Source organism: Poecilia formosa, unplaced genomic scaffold (assembly GCF_000485575.1).
Source record: "Poecilia formosa unplaced genomic scaffold, Poecilia_formosa-5.1.2 Scaffold646, whole genome shotgun sequence".
Taxonomy (NCBI): domain Eukaryota; kingdom Metazoa; phylum Chordata; class Actinopteri; order Cyprinodontiformes; family Poeciliidae; genus Poecilia; species Poecilia formosa.
In genome coordinates this window covers 126,915-144,402 of record NW_006800585.1, presented here as the reverse complement: position 1 = coordinate 144,402, position 17,488 = coordinate 126,915, and the positions used below count along the sequence as shown (strand labels likewise).

General features: G+C 43.5%; 1 protein-coding gene, 1 long non-coding RNA gene and 1 pseudogene across 2 annotated transcripts; 2 read left to right on the top strand and 1 right to left on the bottom strand.

Moving 5' to 3' along the window:
• On the bottom strand, positions 1 to 8,167 carry LOC103130556 (uncharacterized). The gene is made up of 9 exons (XM_007541974.2): positions 7,806 to 8,167; positions 7,569 to 7,737; positions 1,796 to 1,889; positions 1,645 to 1,671; positions 1,504 to 1,551; positions 1,023 to 1,135; positions 811 to 946; positions 507 to 577; positions 1 to 430 (listed from the first exon to the last, which is right to left on the bottom strand). Exons 1-9 carry the CDS (start codon positions 7,868 to 7,870, stop codon positions 203 to 205), a joined length of 951 nt encoding a protein of 316 aa, XP_007542036.1. The 5' UTR covers positions 7,871 to 8,167; the 3' UTR covers positions 1 to 202.
• Positions 6,087 to 7,675, top strand: LOC103130555 (uncharacterized). Its single transcript, XR_475231.2, has 3 exons — positions 6,087 to 6,226; positions 7,329 to 7,450; positions 7,583 to 7,675. It is a non-coding gene; the product is annotated as an uncharacterized LOC103130555 (long non-coding RNA).
• Positions 8,168 to 9,363: 1,196 nt separating the features above from the next.
• On the top strand, positions 9,364 to 13,824 carry LOC103130552 (ADP-ribosylation factor-binding protein GGA1-like; annotated as a pseudogene).
• The last annotated feature ends 3,664 nt before the right edge of the window (positions 13,825 to 17,488 follow it).

The window sequence follows — 17,488 nt, the reverse complement described above, 5'->3', positions numbered from 1 at the left end:
AAATGGCTGCTATTCAAGAAAGATTTCTGCTGAATACTTTGTTCATGTTTATCATTTTTCATGTGTGCAAAATCTTGGTTTTTCCCTCTATCTTTGTTTTAGCTATACTGTAAGTCAAAGTAAAGAGCCATTATGCAGATTCTCGTTTTCTGAGTTTTACTCAATGAAACAGCAGGGGGCGGTGGCGGGGTGAACTGTGACCCTATGAGCGGACGTTGTGCTGCATCAGGCCGAGTCCTTGCACACTGACATACAGCAGCTCCAGCACACCCTCAGGAGAAGAGTCTGGATAATCCCAGTTTGCCACCAGATCACTCAGATTATTGGCTGAACAAAGGAACTTTGTCACCCAGTGGAGCTCCTCATCTTCCTGCAGGGGGCGCAGCTGAGGCTGTAGCTGTCTGCCCTGACCAAGCACCAGCTGGCCCATCTGAAGACCAACACAATGGAGAGTAATTAACTGGAGAATACATGAAGTCAAGATCTATACGAGTGAATAAACGAACCATGGAGATGATGCAGTTCAGTGTTTCCAGGCCACCTTTGGCCAAAACAGCTGCAGTGTTGTCTGGTAGAGCTGCACAGAAACAAGAAGAGCCACATCAGATCCATGATCCATCGTCTAGAAACACTCGTCCACTGGTGTCCGACTGTAGGTCACCTGCATGGACAACATGCAGTCACACCTAAACAATATTCAGACTAAATGAACCCAACAGTCACGTTTCAGACAGCAGGAGGAAGCCAGAGCATCCAGAGACCCAGCTGCGGCTGGTTAGACGGTACGTTCAGGGCAAAGTGAGGATTTACCCTCCAAGGCGCTGACCAGCAGGTGAACAGCTTCGATCAGATCTTTGGAAGCAGAGGAAACATCGAGAAGAGCCATGAACCAGACAACAGCTTCAGACTGAGGACGCTGATATTCTCCATAACGGATCTGATCCAGCTGCCAGGAGGACATGGAGCGTTTTAGTCACATGAAGGGTTTCTACCTGAAAGAGGTTTGTCTTGATGTCTCCTACCGCGTCCTCCAGCAGACTCAGAGCGTCTCTGTCCTCCAGAATCTGCCTCAGGTCCCTCAGCAGGTAACGCCGGCCAACCAGAGGCGTCAGGACATTTTGTTTGCTTTGCAGTCCTGCAGGAAAAACACAGAAGTTCACATCCCACCAACCTGGACGTCTGCTGTGGCTTCATGGAGATATTTCCTTTCTTAGGTCAGACTTAAGAAGCCAGGAAAATTAAATTCACTTATAATAGATCTAATAAATGATGGTTTAATCTGTTCTGCTATGATAGTTTGTTGGTGATCATTTTCTTTTTTTATTGTTTAACTTGTTTTTTTAGCAAAGTAAATTGAACACCAAATGAATACCACTATTTTTTAATTACAAATTTCCAGAAATTACTGAGTTGGTAAGTGATATTTCATTACATAAATCAATTAGATAAATGGAAAAAATATCCAGAACTAAACATCCCAAACTTACATTTTTAGAAACAAACCTTCAATCAGAATCCGAACTTTCTCACTGTGGAAAATCTCAGTACTTGCTAGAAAAAGCATCAATGAGAAACGTTGTCAGAAAACATAACAGAGAACCGAATGAAACTGTAAAATTACGGAAATAAAGAATAAACTCAGACCTCTAACAGAAGACTCTGAAGAAAATCCTAATCAGATAAAACAAAAAGAAGTTGTTTTACAAAGAGAATTAGAAACATGAAGCCATACTGATAATGAAGAACTAAATGTTTTCAGATTACAGAGAGAGACAGAAACAAACGCTGGTCTTACTCAGGACACCGTCCTCTATGATCAGCTCTTTGAGGGCAAAAGCGAAGGTTTTATTCTCCGGCACAGTGAACTTGTATTTATCTGCTTTCTCTCCCTGAAAAATAAAACAGAAGCGTCAGAGATCTGTTGTTCTGATCCTAGAAAGCCAAACAACTACCGCTCCATTTCAAAACTTTGTTTTTGATCCAAGGAGGTTTCAGGAAACAGCAGAGTACAGTTGGAGCCAACGTAAAAGTTGGAAACAGCTTCACTAATCAACTCTCTGCTGCTCTTTTTATTGATCCATCTGAAGCGTTTGACGGTGGAAATAACATCCTTTGTCAAAAGCTGTCAGATAATGTTCTAAGATGGTTTTCTAATTATCTGTCAGATCGTAGACAATGCATGCAAAAATAATGGTCTGTCATCAGATTATTTAAATATAGCAAAGGTTGTACCTTTAAACTCTGCTTTCATCTCTAAACAAAGTCCTGCCTGCATGGTTCAAATGTCTCTAACTCTTCTGATTCAGACGATTGCTGTTATATTTCATCTGCCTTTTTCGAGAGGCCTGAGCTGGACGGTCCAAGGCATCCAGTACTGCAGTGGCACAGCGCCTCCCGCCAGAGGTGGTGCTTCAAGCACTGAATGATCATTCTTGCGCATGCGCAGGTCTAGTTCTAATGACAAATTCACCTGTGACCTGCTGGGGACCCACGTGACTCTGTCACATGGCACCTTCTTCTCACACACAGGTGTGTAGAGTACAGACGTGTGGTCGTGTGAAGCTGGTTGCTTCTGTGTGTATCACTGTTATCCTAGCTGCTTGTTGCTAGTAGCCCCGTGACCGAGTTTGGTCGGAGCTGCGGGTAAGTCTCGCCCTCCAGGGGCTGCACAAGCTGTTTTCACCTTTACCAGATCTGCGGTCGCCTCTGCGACAGTAAGTTTTGTTCTTTTCTCAGCAGTAGTTTACTGTTCACTTTGATTTGCCACATTAATTGTTGTGGCTCTTTTGACTCACCGGTGGAGTTTCTGCTAACCCTGAGTTTGTAGCCTCTACGGGGTTTTTCCTACAACGGAGTCGCCAGTGGCATTTTCTGCTCGTGTTGACTTCTGGTTGGTGGCGGGCTAATCACGCCTTTCAGTGGTATGATGCTGGATAATTTATGCTGCTCGACTTGTCTGACTCCGCTTCAGCCTGATGACGGGCATGACTTGTGTCCCTCCTGTCTCGGTGTGGAACATCTCCCGGAGGCGCTGTCAGATAACGCTTGCCCCAACTGTTGCGTCATGTCCCAGTCGGTCAGGCTGGATCGGTTGGCTGCGTTAGAGCTGCCTACCGACTTGGAGGGGGCAGCGCCGCATAGTCCGTCGCCGCCGGGACAGGCGAACGGCCTACTGTGGCTACACCTTCGGTGCCAGCGAAGCGAGCCGGGCGGACCGATGCAGGGAGGTTGTCCACAAGAGTGGATCACCTCACTACTGAGCTGGCCCAAATGAAGGCCCTCCTCCAGTCCTTTCAGGCTGACGGTGATTGCAGTGTGGCCCTCCTTCCCAAGTGGGATGAAGCATCAGTCAATGATGACGATGCTATTTCGGTGGGGGTCTCTGGCATCCATTTCTGTGAGGACTTTCTGGAGCTGGGCTCCGGGGCCTCTGGGTCTGACTCCATTGCCTCCCAGGAGGATACGGGAAAGTCTGTGAGAGCCACCATTCGAACAGCTCTTGCCCATTTACAGACTGGGGTTCCTCAGGCCCAGCTTGCAGCTTCCAGCGCATTCTTTAGATGCAGTAGATCAGAGGCTACCTTTGTGGTTCCTCCTTCAGAGGAGTATATATGGGAACTACATGCTTGCTGGTCAGACACCAAGGTGCTTTCACTTCTGACAATGGATGGCAGGGTCCTGGCAGCCATGCGGGAGGCACACAGAATTAGCTTGGGGCAGATGTCAGTAGTGGAACTTGGCATTGTCTCTCTTATTATCCCACCTGATTAGGCTTTGCGGCCCAATGCCAGTTGTCTGCGGCCTCAGTGCCGTATTACTAATGACCTTCTCTGCAAGGCCTATGATTCTGGGCCTGCATGGGCCGGATTGGGAACTCTCTCTCATCTTATGCTGACCCTGTCTTCCTCCTTGGAATCTGTTCCACTGGACCCCCCCATGCAAGGCCTGGTTGATGCATTTCTGCAGGCCTTTGCTCTCATGACGAGGGAGCTGGGGCGCACACTCTCCACACTGGTGCATGCTTGCCGCCAGGTCCGGTTGGCACAGTCGCTACTTACTGAGCCTTGTAGGAGAACCCTCCAGGCCCTGCCTGTAGTTCCAGGGTAACTTTTCGGCTCTGCAGCACTGGATTCCTTGGACCGTACAGCTCAGGCCTCTCAAACAAGGCAGTAGCTGGCAGGGCTTCACAGACATGATCGCCAACCAGTTGGCACTTGAGCAGCTGCAGGTCCTTCACGGAAGTCCTCGTGCCCATCTCCTTCTTCCATTGAGCCTCAGGGTCTGGTGCCAGGTCAGAGATCAGTCCAAAGTCCTGCTCCAGATCAGAGAAACCGGGTTCAAGACCAATCTGGGGCCAGGTCATCTCACCCCTTATGAGTCGCACAGTCTGGCCAGCATACTCCCAGGTCAAGGAAACTGTTGTGCTTGACTCAACAGTTTCTGACCTGGGCAGCTCAATACTTGGCCAGCCTAAGGGCAGCATACATCCCGGGGCCACAGAACATGCCAGCAGATTTTCTATCCTGTCAAAAGCCACTCCCAGGAGAGTGGAAGCTTCACCAACAGGTGGTGGAGTGCATCTGGAAGGTCTTTGGCAGGGCGGATGTGGACCTCTTTGCCTCAAGGGACACATTTTACTGTCCCCTTTGCTTCTCCTTGGACGACAGCAGCCCTCTGGGCCACGATGCGCTGGGACCCAGGCCCTCCTTTATGCCTTTCCACCATTCAGCCTACTTTTTCCAGACTCTCCTGAGGGTTTGTCAGTAGGGGTGCAGGATTCTGCTGGTGGCCCCCTTCTGGCCAGCGAGGACTTGGTTTCCTCTACTGAGCGAGCTCCGCTCCGGCTCGCCAATACGTCTCCCCTCCAGGAGGGATCTTCAAAGTGCCACTCTACAAGGGGCATGTCGACCTCGTTTGCTGCCATGACTGGGGTGCCGTTGGACGTTACATGCTGTGCGGCCTCTTGGACATCACCTAGTACCTTTACTTGGTTTTACAGGGTGAATGTGGCTGCGCCCCATCCCCTTCAAGGAATTCTGGAGCAGCATACCTCTACATCACATTAGGGTGAATGGTCTCTAGAGGTTGTCCCTTGAATGTTGCTGATTCCTCGTGACCTTGTTGGCATACGTCATCCAGTGCTTGAAGCACCGCCTCTGGCGATCAGTAGGGATGAAATAGAATGAAAGTTACTACTGTAACTACGGTTCTATGAATCCTGGATGACCACCAGAGTGCTTGGTCCCTCAGAATCCCTGTTTCTTGCGAGAAGGTTAAGGGATTGAACGGCGGGTGCCATATAGAGTATAGAGTCACATGTGTCCCCGGCAGGTCACAGGTGACTTTGTTGTCATTAGTACTTAATCTGCGGATGTGCAAGAATGATCATTCAGTGCTTGAAGCCCCGCCTCTGGCGGTCATTCGGGATCCATAGAACCATAGTTAGAGTAGTAACTTTCATTCAGCAGACGCCTGTTAATCATCCATCAACTGAAATCAGTTGGGCTGAAGCAAGGAAACACCTAACAGCTGCAGGACAGTGATTCTGGATCAGTGTTGGGAACACCGGTATAAACTACCGACACTGTTTTTACCTCCATGCAGAATCTGTTTCTGCTGTAACATCGACAGTCTGACACTAATCAGTCTGAGCAACTTCAGCTGAGACTCGCCCTAATGGCTGCTAAGATGAAGGTCATGCTGCTTGCTAACAAGATGATGACAGGTATACAGTTAGACATAAAAGTTCCTTGGCATAGAAATCAGCAACGAGCTTTCATTTAAATCACATACTGAAAATGTAAAGAAGTTTAAATTTCATTTAGAAATAGATCCTGCTGGCCTTGTTTTAATGACCCTGTTAGATTTCCATGAAGGGAGCTGCCAGTTGGATGCTGCCTACGGTTCACAACAGGATGCAAGTCTTTCACTCACTACTGTAACTTATATTCTCAGCTGTTCTCATCATCAGTTTGTAGACTCAGGCGTTGGTACGCTTTTAGCTACTTGTCCTCATACCTTTCCAACTGAATTTCTTTTAAGACAATGTTACGGTCACTGACCTCTAGGGGCTCTCTTCGTGAGAGAGCTCTCTCTCTTTGTGCTTCAGTTCTACCTGGCTGCAGCAGGTGAAATGTGTTGGAGCTCATCAGCCACCCCATGAACAGCTCCATGCCAGAAATGTCAGATCCCTTTTTCCCAGGCCTTGATCTGAACTGATCTTGCTGTGAGTATGTTGTGAAGAATCAATGTCTAACTTAAGTAGTGTTTCTATTCACAGTGGAAGCTGGTAGGGGTTCTCTGCCAGTTTTGTTGGTAACTGTTTTCTCCTGTTTTGTGGTTAGCCAGGGAGTTCAGTTTTTTTCAGTTCTCCTTTAGAAAGTGGTTGTTTTATTTTAGAGTAAAAAGCAGGTGTTTTGTTGTTTTGGCCTTGGAGACCATGAAGCTTAAAGCTTCCCTGTGTTTTCTGCCTCCTGTCATTGAGATTTTACCTGAACTGTAAAATAAACCATCTTTTGCCACTGACATCAACTGTTCAGATTACTGATTTTATGCTACACCCAGTGCCAGAATCTACCTAAAGTGGTCTTGGGGAGGAGTTGGGTTGTAACAGACAAAAAATAAACTCTTCTGAGACTTGATCTTGTTTTTAGCTTGTATTTTATTAGCTTGTTTATTTGAGTCAAATCCCTTAATTGCTTGTTTTGTTGTTTGTAATTTTTGTTTTATCAAATCAGGTCTCTCTTGTAAATGAAATCTTGGATCTCAGTGAGACAACTTACATAAATATAGCTCCAATAAAATAAAAAATAAGAAACCACATTCATATCTAAGAGTAACTTAGAGAGGCCAGCCAGTCAGTCCCAGACCGGGACTCATGCAGAAAGAGTCCAGGCCGGTAGAAGACGGCACCACTGTCGATGTCCACTGAGCTTCTTCTGCAGTGACTTGAACTCAGAAAGTAGAGATTAATATTAAAATTCATTGTTTTCATATCCATCAGCTCATATCCAGCATGGAGCCATCAGTCTAAATGCGCGACTCAAAGATAACTTACATTTGATTTGAGTTACAGAGATTAGGATTAGGATTACAGTTAGAGTTAGGATCCCACTGACTCTGATGGGCGCCACCCTTTGGCCACTTCTAGACTTGCACCACTGTACGTTACAGTCTGTATGTTACAGTCTCTTGTGTTCACTCTATTGCTTAGGAGATGCACTAAAGGAGGGTGAAGTTCATTTGAAATGCTAAAAATAAGATAAGCGTTAATAAATATCTGATAACTATTGAAATCCAAAATGTTGAACTTACTTATGATGTCACAGTAATGATACTGAGGCCTAAACCTCGATGGGACCCATGATCGCTCCAGGGTGGAACAACAGAGGATCATTCTGTCCTAATTTATTACCCAGATGTAAGAAGTGGAACCAAAGTCACATTTGTTGTAAGTTCCAGCACAAAAACAGTTAAATTAGAATAGAAAATATAAAGACCAGAAGCTTGTGAAGTACATTTAACATGTGGTGCCTGAATGTGGGACACAACCTGAGCAGGCCTCTCACCTTTACACCCACAGAGAGGAAACCCAGAAACTTTGTCCCAATGGAGCCGCTCCTTGAAGTCTCCCTGGAAACGTCGACAGGCCCAGTGTTGAAGACTCTCTGCTTCACGAAAGCCAGTTTTTCTCCCTCCTTTAGTTGAAGTATGTCCAGGACTTTCTGCTCTAACATTCTGCAGGAAAGGAGAAAAGTTAAGGTTTGAGTTGCTGGTTGGAGACCAGGAGGGATTCTGGGCCCTACATGGTCCTGAAGCTCAGCTCTTCCAGGTCATGAAAGCTGAAGTGTTCACTCATCAGGGTCACCATGGATGATTCGTCCACATTTTTCACTTCTCCAGTCACATCAACCTGGACATCAGTACTTCCTCCACCTACTTCTACGCCACCACCGAAGCAGCTGGAAACGTGGAAATCCTTCACCAAAATCTCAGCTCTCGGCTCTGGAAGGACAAAATACTGACGAGAATGAGAACAGCTCAGTCCAGGGGCGGATCTAGAAAAATATTTATGGGGTGGCAAGAGGGTGGCAGGGACTTTTTCAGGGGTGGCAGTAAATATATGTTTTTAATATTTCGTATTAAAAACAATATGAAATATTGTTTTTAACTCGCATTGTTTCAAAATGAGCTTCATGTAGCACCGAGGCTTAAATACAATTTCTTAATGTAGTATAGTTAATTATTTTTACGTCTTTCAAACTCCTGCTAATTGATATGCATTACTGATATGCATATCAATTGATATGCACTGTGTCCAGAAAACCATTTTATCCCAATACAGGACAAAGACAAGTCTGTCACGAAAATATTAGCACCATCATTTGTTATTAGATATATCTACTAAATATGAGTTAAAAAAGACTTAGAAAACTGATGTTTGATAAATTCTCAATGATACAAATCTATAAACAATTTAGTTTCTGTTAGTCTTGTCAAGATGCAAGAAAGGGCAAATTTCTATTAATATTGGTCAATCGTTTATTTTAAATATGCTGTAGGATCCGCAGTTTGACGACTGTTATAAATATCACGTTTTGCGAACACAGGGGATTAGATCAGTTTTTGTCGTTTGTTTTTAGGAATTGCAGCGGCTGCAGTGCGCCACAATAAAGCTACAATAAAGCTGATAAACAGCTTTATTGTAGCTTTAGTTTGGTGAAAAACCAAACTAGACAGAACCACTTCTGACTGTTTGCCAAGCCAAACATCCAATAAAAGTTCCACCAAGCCACTACNTAGTTTTAAGTTCAAACTTTGACAAGGCCACTCCAAAACCTTTTGTTCTTTTTGAGCCACCCTGAACCAGACTTGTCATAAAGGACAAGCGTGTATAGAAAATAGATGGATGGATGGATGGATGGATGGTATTTTAAAATCTAGTTAATACTGATGAATATTATAAGTTTAGTTGTGCCTGGTCAAAGTGAACCCAAAAAAGTGACTTATCACAGTTAATTCAGGAATAAACAAGGAAGTGAACTATATCTTTTTTCACGTAGGGTCAGGTACAAATCCTCATATGAAAACTGCATTTTGTGTTTACTCAGGTTACCTGCTGTGTGACCTTAAAATTTGTTTCGTCTCTGACATTTATTTGTGAAAGAAAAGCAAACTTTTAAGGGGGCAAATACTTTCTAGTGCTTTAAAATCTTGAGTAAAAAAAAAAAGCATTGCAAAATGTTTGACTGGTTGGAAACAGTGCAGTTTATTTAAGCCAAATGTTTTTTGTTTGTTTGTTTGTTGTTGTTTTTTTTGTCTTATTTGTTAAAATCATTTAATTCTAAATTAAAAGGCTTGCATTGATGTTTTAAACGACTGCAGGATTTGAAATGCTACAGTTAATATTTGCATTATTATCAGGCCTCAGCTTGCAACCAGACTTCTGGCCCACAAAATCCAGTCTCCTCAGGAGTGGGAGGCAATGCAAGCACTACTGGTAAGACTTGAATCAATAAGCACCAAACTTTGAGTGAAATTTGGTCTCTCACACACGGACAGATGGGTATATATATATATATATAAAAATTTAAATTCTTGTCCTCTCCCAGGTGCTTGAGACATGCATGAAGAACTGTGGAAACAAGTTTCATGGTGAAGTGGGAAAGTTTCGCTTTCTTAATGAGCTCATCAAGGTGGTCTCGCCTAAGGTAAACACCTTCTCTCTTGTCTCACTAGTTTATAGCAACTTGATACGCTTGAGATTGTTTCCTTTCTTTTGAGCTATAATAACAAAGCGGAAACTGTGTCTTTCACCATCCAGTGTTTTGTAGAGAAGAGCTTGTATGGATGTAGCAAGAATGATAAAACCTTTATTATCTACTATTTGAAATCCAGCCAAAAGCAGCCAAATTTTCAAGACAAAGTCTAAATAATAAACTATGTAAAAACAACTGCTCTTTGATCCCATAAAAAGATTGCTTCACAGGCTGGAGAAGTTTACAATTTGATGTAAACTTGGGGAAAAATTAGAACACCCTAAGAAAGCTCATGTGTGTCTATTGTATTTGGACATATGTATATTTAATATATTTTTTTTACTGTGAAATAGAATTGAAGTTAAATAAATATCACTGCAGAAAAGGCATTTAAAAAAATGTATGACTTAATAAATAAAGATTTGTTTTTGGTAAGGGATTTAGATTTAGCTCATCTGTTTGCTGATCCATCCATTTATCAAGCTGTCCGTTTTCCAAACTACCTCACTCAAAGCCTGACCATGTGTGTACAGAAAATATCTTCTGTAAACGATGATGTGCATCCTGTTAAAATGGCTTCAAAAGGAATTGGAGCTGTGGATATATGAACGTTGATATGGATTAAAAACTTCAAGGATCCTGCTGTCTCCAACCTAGCTTCCACTATTGAATGTTACTCAAATAGTGTAATATTTTCTCTCTTTCTTGTAGTATTTAGGATCCCGGGCTCCGGAGCCGGTGAAGGCAAAGGTGTTGGAGATAATGTACAGCTGGACCGTGTGGTATCCTGATGAGGCAAAGATAGCTGAAGCTTATCAGATGCTGAAGAAACAGGGTGAGCTGTTTTGTGTTTTTTTTGTTTGTTTGTTTGTTTTGTTTTTGGAGAGGATTTCTATGTTACTTTTACTGCACTTTTTTTTTATATGTGTGGTAGATTAACCAAAAGTAGCTTATGGAAGTTTTTAGTTCTCTTCCCAAGTTGATAATGTCGGTTTTGGTTCTCCATACTTGCTCTTCTCCAGCATGTAGGTGGATAGAATCAGTTCTGCTTTCAGCTCAAGCACGAGACTGATGTCCTGGGTCATGAGTAGTTGACTCTGCTGTGATGTTAAAAATGGACTTCCCACATATGACTTAATGTGTATTTTGAAATGAATGCTTTAATTACCATATGTGAGGTTTCACTTTAGGGCAGGAAAAATTGAATGTGCTGTGCCAGATTTGAAATGTTTTTGGATGCTCTGGACATATTCACACACTACATGAATCAGAGGCTGGGCTCTTAGGAGTTCGTTTTGCGGGAGGTTAATAGATGCTCCTGTCATTTCCAGGCATTGTAAAGCAAGACCCTGTGCTTCCTGGTGACAAGCCACTCCCACCTCCTCCACCCAGAGTCAAAAGTGCCATCTTTGAGGACGAGGAGAAATCCAAGGTGTGTGACGAGAGATCAAGAAGCAAATATGTCATCATGATGTAGATCGTTTTGTTAAGTTTTTTGGAGTGGGGGTTTTGTGGACATGCTCAAGACTCATAATGAACAAAAATCCACGTGAGATTGAACTCCTGAGGACTCGCTATATACACATTCCTCTTCCTCTCTTTTTCCACTCTCTTCTGCCTCATCCTGTTATTGTAGACGCTGTCGCGCCTGTTGAAGAGCACCCACCCTGACGATTTAAGAGCAGCAAACAAGCTCATCAAGGAAATGGTTCAAGAAGTGAGTGGCTCAGTTCGCAAAGTGCAGGACACCAACTCGGGTTTTCATTTCTGTTAAGATGAAAAGTCCAGTTTGCAGAAAACCTGCCGTCATTTTCCTTATGTCATTTTTATTTGATGTAAATATTAGAACTGTGTTGGAATTCAGAGGCTTTAAACTGATTGCTTTTTTCATTTTTAAATGCTAAAAAGGATCATTTAATTATTTGGATATATGTCCTATTTCGAAAATGTCCAGTTAAGATGACTTTCCCTGTCTTGCGTTACTTCCCCCACCGCAGGATCAGAAGCGGGTGGAGAAAGTCTCCAAGCGAGTGAACGCCATCCAGGAGGTGAAGGAGAGCGTGAGCCTGCTGAGCCAGCTGCTGGAGGGCTACAGCCAGGAGAGCTGCTCCCATAGCAACCAGGAGCTCGTTAGGGTTTGTAACGCTCAGTCATTAACAAAGCCACCCATCACTAGGTTTTTGTTGATTTTTCATAACGGTGCTACTACAGTAGATCAGCATTTTTAAATGTATAGACACGTTTTGTTTTTTTTCTCCTGTAGTTCATTATTACAGCGAGTCCTTTTTTAATTTTCTGTCTGAAACTTCAGTTCCTGTTCGTTTAAGGTCACCAGAGTTGCTCAAAATGAGAAAAATGTAAGCTCCAACATAGGATTTCACCTTTTTGCTCTTTTACTCCACAGTTAGAGCAATGTTACCGTTTCACATGAACCAGTTCCAGCAGCACAGGGTGACATCTACTGGTCGTTCACTGGCAGCCCAGGCTGCAGTTTTTGTTGGTCCAGTGCAGCCAAAGGCTTTCTTTATATGGTTGCTTTACACTGCTTCCTATTTTTGTTATATATTTTTCTTTTTTTTTAGTGGAATTTTTAAGGGGTTAAGAAAAAAAACTGGACTGTTAACAAAGCAGCTGATGCAGTTCATAGCAGGTGTTGCTTTTAGTGACGATTAAACTCCTGTTTGTCTGGATTTTAAATCTTGTCATTCTGTAAACGAATTAAGTGTAAAGTATCATTTGTTTTTCCTTATTACACTAAAAGATATTCCCTCCACTTTTTAATCATACAGCATCTGTGGGCACAATTAAAATTATGCCTGAAAACTCGATTCTGTGCCCACTTCATTTATGAGTAAAAACAAACTAAAGCGCCTTGAAATGAATTCATCTTTTATTGTGGAACCATAGAAAAACCTAACCTTTGATTTGGATATAAAAAAAAATTGAGTTGATAAACTACTGTTTAGCGATGCTGTTTTTACATTAACATGTTTTTGATCACAGGATCTTCACCAGCGCTGTGAGAAGATGAGGCCGACAGAAGACAACGACGAAGCTCTAGGTGCATTTGGGTTTAAAAAGTTTAGCATTTGAACGCCACCGTAATGTCGCCAACACGTTTACGCCCTGCAGCCGACATCCTGGAGGCCAACGACAGCCTGACGCAGGTCATCAATCTGTACAGGCAGCTGGTTAAGGGCGAGGAGGTGTCGAAAGACGGACCGTCTCTCGCCTCTCAACAAGGTGCGTTTGTCTTTTCAGTCATCGTTGCAGTCGTGTGCAACTCCGTCCCTTTGAGTTTGAGTTGATTGTGTTTATTTTTTATTTATTTTTTTTTTCTTCTACAGACTCTAAATCAGGTGGCAGCAGCTCAGCACTATTAGACCTGACAGGACTCAACATTTCAGAAAACACAGAACCTTCCGACCCACAGGCTGCACCAGAGCCTGGGCTTGAGCCTCTTGGATGATGAACTCATGTCTCTTGGTAAACAAGCTACAGATGATTTAAACCTGAGAGTTATTTAACTTTTACCACTTGCACATTATTAAATCCCTCCCTCCTCTGCTTTCCAGGGTTGAATGTATCAGAAAACTGTGACTCTAACATCATCTCTCAGGTGGGAATTAATACCCTCTCAAGAGCGCTGCAGTTATGATTTGGCATAAAAACGATTATGTTCTACAGCCTGTTGTCTCACTGCATCAAACTCTCCGTTTGTTGTCAGTCATTAAACATTGCAGTCTTTGGCTCCGGCTGTAGCCCTGCAACCAGCTGTGGTGCAAACGTCACAGGCTGCACCAGCAGGGGGCGGCACTGCTATACCAAGAGCAATGGAAGAGCTGGATTTGCTGGGGAAAACATTGTTACAGCAGTCTCTACCTCCAGAGAGCCAGCAGGTGAAATGGTGAGTGGACATCCTGTTCAGGGTTCCTTCACGGCCTCACAACGCGAAGGTTTGGAAAATAAGACTTTTGTATTCCAACGCCTAATTTGTTATTCAGCTGCCTCTCACAGACCTTAAATTTCCCCTGCATTTCTAAAAACCTATCAAACCTTTCATCAGTGTTTTTAATGGTTCTATATGTAAAGGGCTCTGGTGGCCTTTATTTGATAGTTAATTGACAGGAAACAGGGCAATGAGAGAAGGGAAGACATGCAGCAAAGTTTGCCAGGCCGGGAATCGAACCTGTGACTGAGGCCTCCATATGAGGGTTGTGCTGAACCCCGGAGCCACCACAGCACAGCCCTATACCAATAAACTTGATTGATTTATTGGTTTCACGTTTTCTAGTTTCATCAGGGTGACATGCTGCTGTATAACCTCAGGGAAGAAAAGCATCTAAAATCAGGTCAATCAAACAAATGATTGATTTAATTTGCCAATATCTGATTGTAATGCACAGCTGCGACCACTAGGTGCTGCTCATGCACCAAGATGTTTCCTAAGCAACATCTTTAATGAATAAACAGAACCAAATTAAATCATAAACACATGGTGCAGTTGGTAAATATTTTTATTAAATACTGAACCTGATTGTGAGACCAGAAATCTGTATGAAATATTATGTTTTTATGATTAGTGACAACATTTATCAAAATCAAAACCTTAAACTCCTAAAAGAGGACAAGTTGATCAAATCATTTCTGTAAAGTAAATGTTTATTTATGGTTCAGGTTCAACTGAGGAGCAAGATGGGGGGCGGGGGACTCCTGGGGACGGGTGAGCAGATGGTCTGGGTCTGCCCTCATGTTCTGGATCAGCTTGTTGGATCTGACGGGTCATTTGAGCAGAACCATCTACCTTATCTCTTTGTCTCTCTGGCTGAAAAGGAGGAAGAGTTGAAAACTTAATGATGTGGAAAAACTGAGACTTTAAAATAAGACGTTTAAACTCACCCTGCTTCTGTCAACTACCAGACTTCTCAGGTGCTTTCCGAACGTCTTTCGTGCGAGATTCTTCCGTTTTATTTCTTTGGTGACAAATGGCAGACCTAATGAGAGGAAAAGATGAAATGAAGATTCCACCAGTGGAGTGAAGCAGCAGAAAACCCAGACTAGCTGTTCGTACTCAGTTGTTGGTCCTTGATCTCTATTTCCATCAGATCGTAAGCCAGAGTCGAACCCACAGGAATGGTGATGCTCAGATCCAGTCGGCCCCTTCCCTGAAACCACAGACACATCCGAACCTGATTTTAGACTGAAACGTTCAGCACCAAACAGATCAAACTGGTTTAAATTCACAAACCAAAATGTTTGAAAACAGAAACTAGTACAATCAGCTCCCAAAACTTAAAATGATGAAAACAGTTTGTCAATCTGAAATATCTCAGATCATCAAACTAATTTAAACATTAAACAAATAAAACACAATTCAGAGTTTAAACAAACTCTTCTTATCAATTTCATTCAATTCAAAAATCCTTTGTTCGTCCAAAACGAAGTTAAATGAAATCCAAGTTTGTTCAAAAAGTCGATGTTGATGCTACAGATCTCCTGCTGCAGTCAGTATTCCAACACATCTGTAGAGGCCTCTGACTGAACACGGTTGCTGTATGACAGGCTCATGCTAACATGCTAACGGCAACATGTCTTGATGACATCATCAGCTGTTAGCTAGCTCTGCTAATCCGCTCAGCATCCAGAACCAGAGGGAAGAAAGGTCTGAACACCAGCATGTGAGAAAAAAAGTTTTCACGCCCCAACGCCCAGCTGATGTCTGGTGATGACTCATCACCCTGGATGACCTTTGACCTGCTGAAGGTGCAGCTGCTGCATCGCTGCAAGTCCAGCACATCACATTTATTTCTGACGGTGAAACACGAAAACATCTGAAACGATGAAGTTCAAACCATTTCACAGAAACCCGACAGGAAGTGGATCTGATCCCACCGAGGCTGCAGCAGGTGATGATGATGATGATCACATCCTTCATCACTTACAGCGCAAACAGGCCAACGTTGGTTCGTGTTTCAGCCGCTGGACTGCTGGACCAGGTCAGCTGATCCATTCTGACCTGATCCACTCTGACCTGATCCACTCTGACCTGATCCGTTCTGACCTGATCCACTCTGACCTGATCCGTTCTGACCTGATCCACTCTGACCTGATCCGTTCTGACCTGATCCGTTCTGATCTGATCCGTTCTGACCTGATCCGTTCTGACCTGATCCGTTCTGACCTGATCCACTCTGACCTGATCCACTCTGACCTGATCCGTTCTGACCTGATCCGTTCTGATCTGATCCGTTGAGACCTGATCCGTTCTGACCTGATCCGTTGAGACCTGATCCGTTGAGACCTGATCCGCTCTGACCTGATCCGTTCTGACCTGATCCACTCTGACCTGATCAGCAGTTTTCCGGTTTGTGGATCTGAACCGATGGGTCTCCTGCTCACCCTGGCCCCCACGCTGCCGGACTGCGCCTGCCTGGCGCCGATGGACCCGGACCCCGAGGCGCTGCTCACTAAGGTGATCGGCGTGGAGTTCTTGATGATCTTGTAAACAAAACACAGTTTTTCTGTTGACCACAGACTTTGTTTGGTCTCCAGTTCTCCTTCTAAGTTCAGATCTTTTAAGTCAGCAATTGTACTAGAAGGAGAAGAAAGAGAGAAAAGAAAATTAAATGTTCCTGTTTTTAAATAGCTGCACATTTTCTAATATTGGTTAAATTAAATCGAACCCTTTTTTAAGTATTTCTCTCAGCTTCCTCATGTTGACTTTCTCGTATTGCACGGTGAAGATGGAGGAGCTGCTTTCCAGGGTTCCCTCCAGCTGGGCCTCCACGGCGGTGTCGGCGGCAGCCGCCACCGGGCCGGGAGCCATCTGGACCTTTCCCTCCACGCTCGCACTCACCCCGCCTGACGTGCTGATGTCGTCCAGCAGGCGGCCTTTGGTGGTCAACCCTTCCACACACAGAGAGAGGCGGTCAGGTGCAGCCGGAGACATTTGGTCCGTTTGCAACTTGGAGATCACCTGCAAAGTCTGTCGGTGCCAGCTCAGGTGTATACAGATCAAATATTGTGCACTCAGTGAAGCTGTACGTAGTTTCCTTGTGGACAAACTTCTTCTGGACCTTCACCAGGGAAAACATCTCAACCTGAAAGTTCAGATTTGTATTATATATAAGATCGTTTTGGGCTCCCAGGGATTTCAGCAGATCCTTCGTCTTTTTAGCAAACATCTGCAGACAGAAAAGATAAGAAGGAGATGTTCAACTTTCAGTTTTCAGGTGAGTTTAGCCTGCAGATTATATCTGGAACCAGAGCCGGATTTAGAAAGAGAAGGGCCTCGGGCGGAGCCAGCCTAGGTTCCTGACATCATCAACAAAGCGGATCACAGAGATTTACACAGAAAACATCAAACATCACCAACCACGAACAAGCAAACTTTACATTTTGTAATTGTAACCAGGATAATTTTTCTATATTAGATTCAGTTTATTTATTTTATTTTCCATTTTGTTAGATTTAATTTTATTTATTTTTATTTAAAGGTTTAATTAAAATCCTCCTTTCCTTAATTTATTCAACACCAACCAGGCGAGAACAACATTGTTCTCCCTGGTTTTGACGTCATGTGACAGCTGCACGTCAGCTCCTAAATAGACCCTTTTCACATGACGTCACACAACCTCCGTTTTGGCTCGAAGCTGTGCATCCTTAGTTCCGGTGTACATAGTAAGTAATGATAAAGTTGTCTATTTCATATATATATATATATATATATA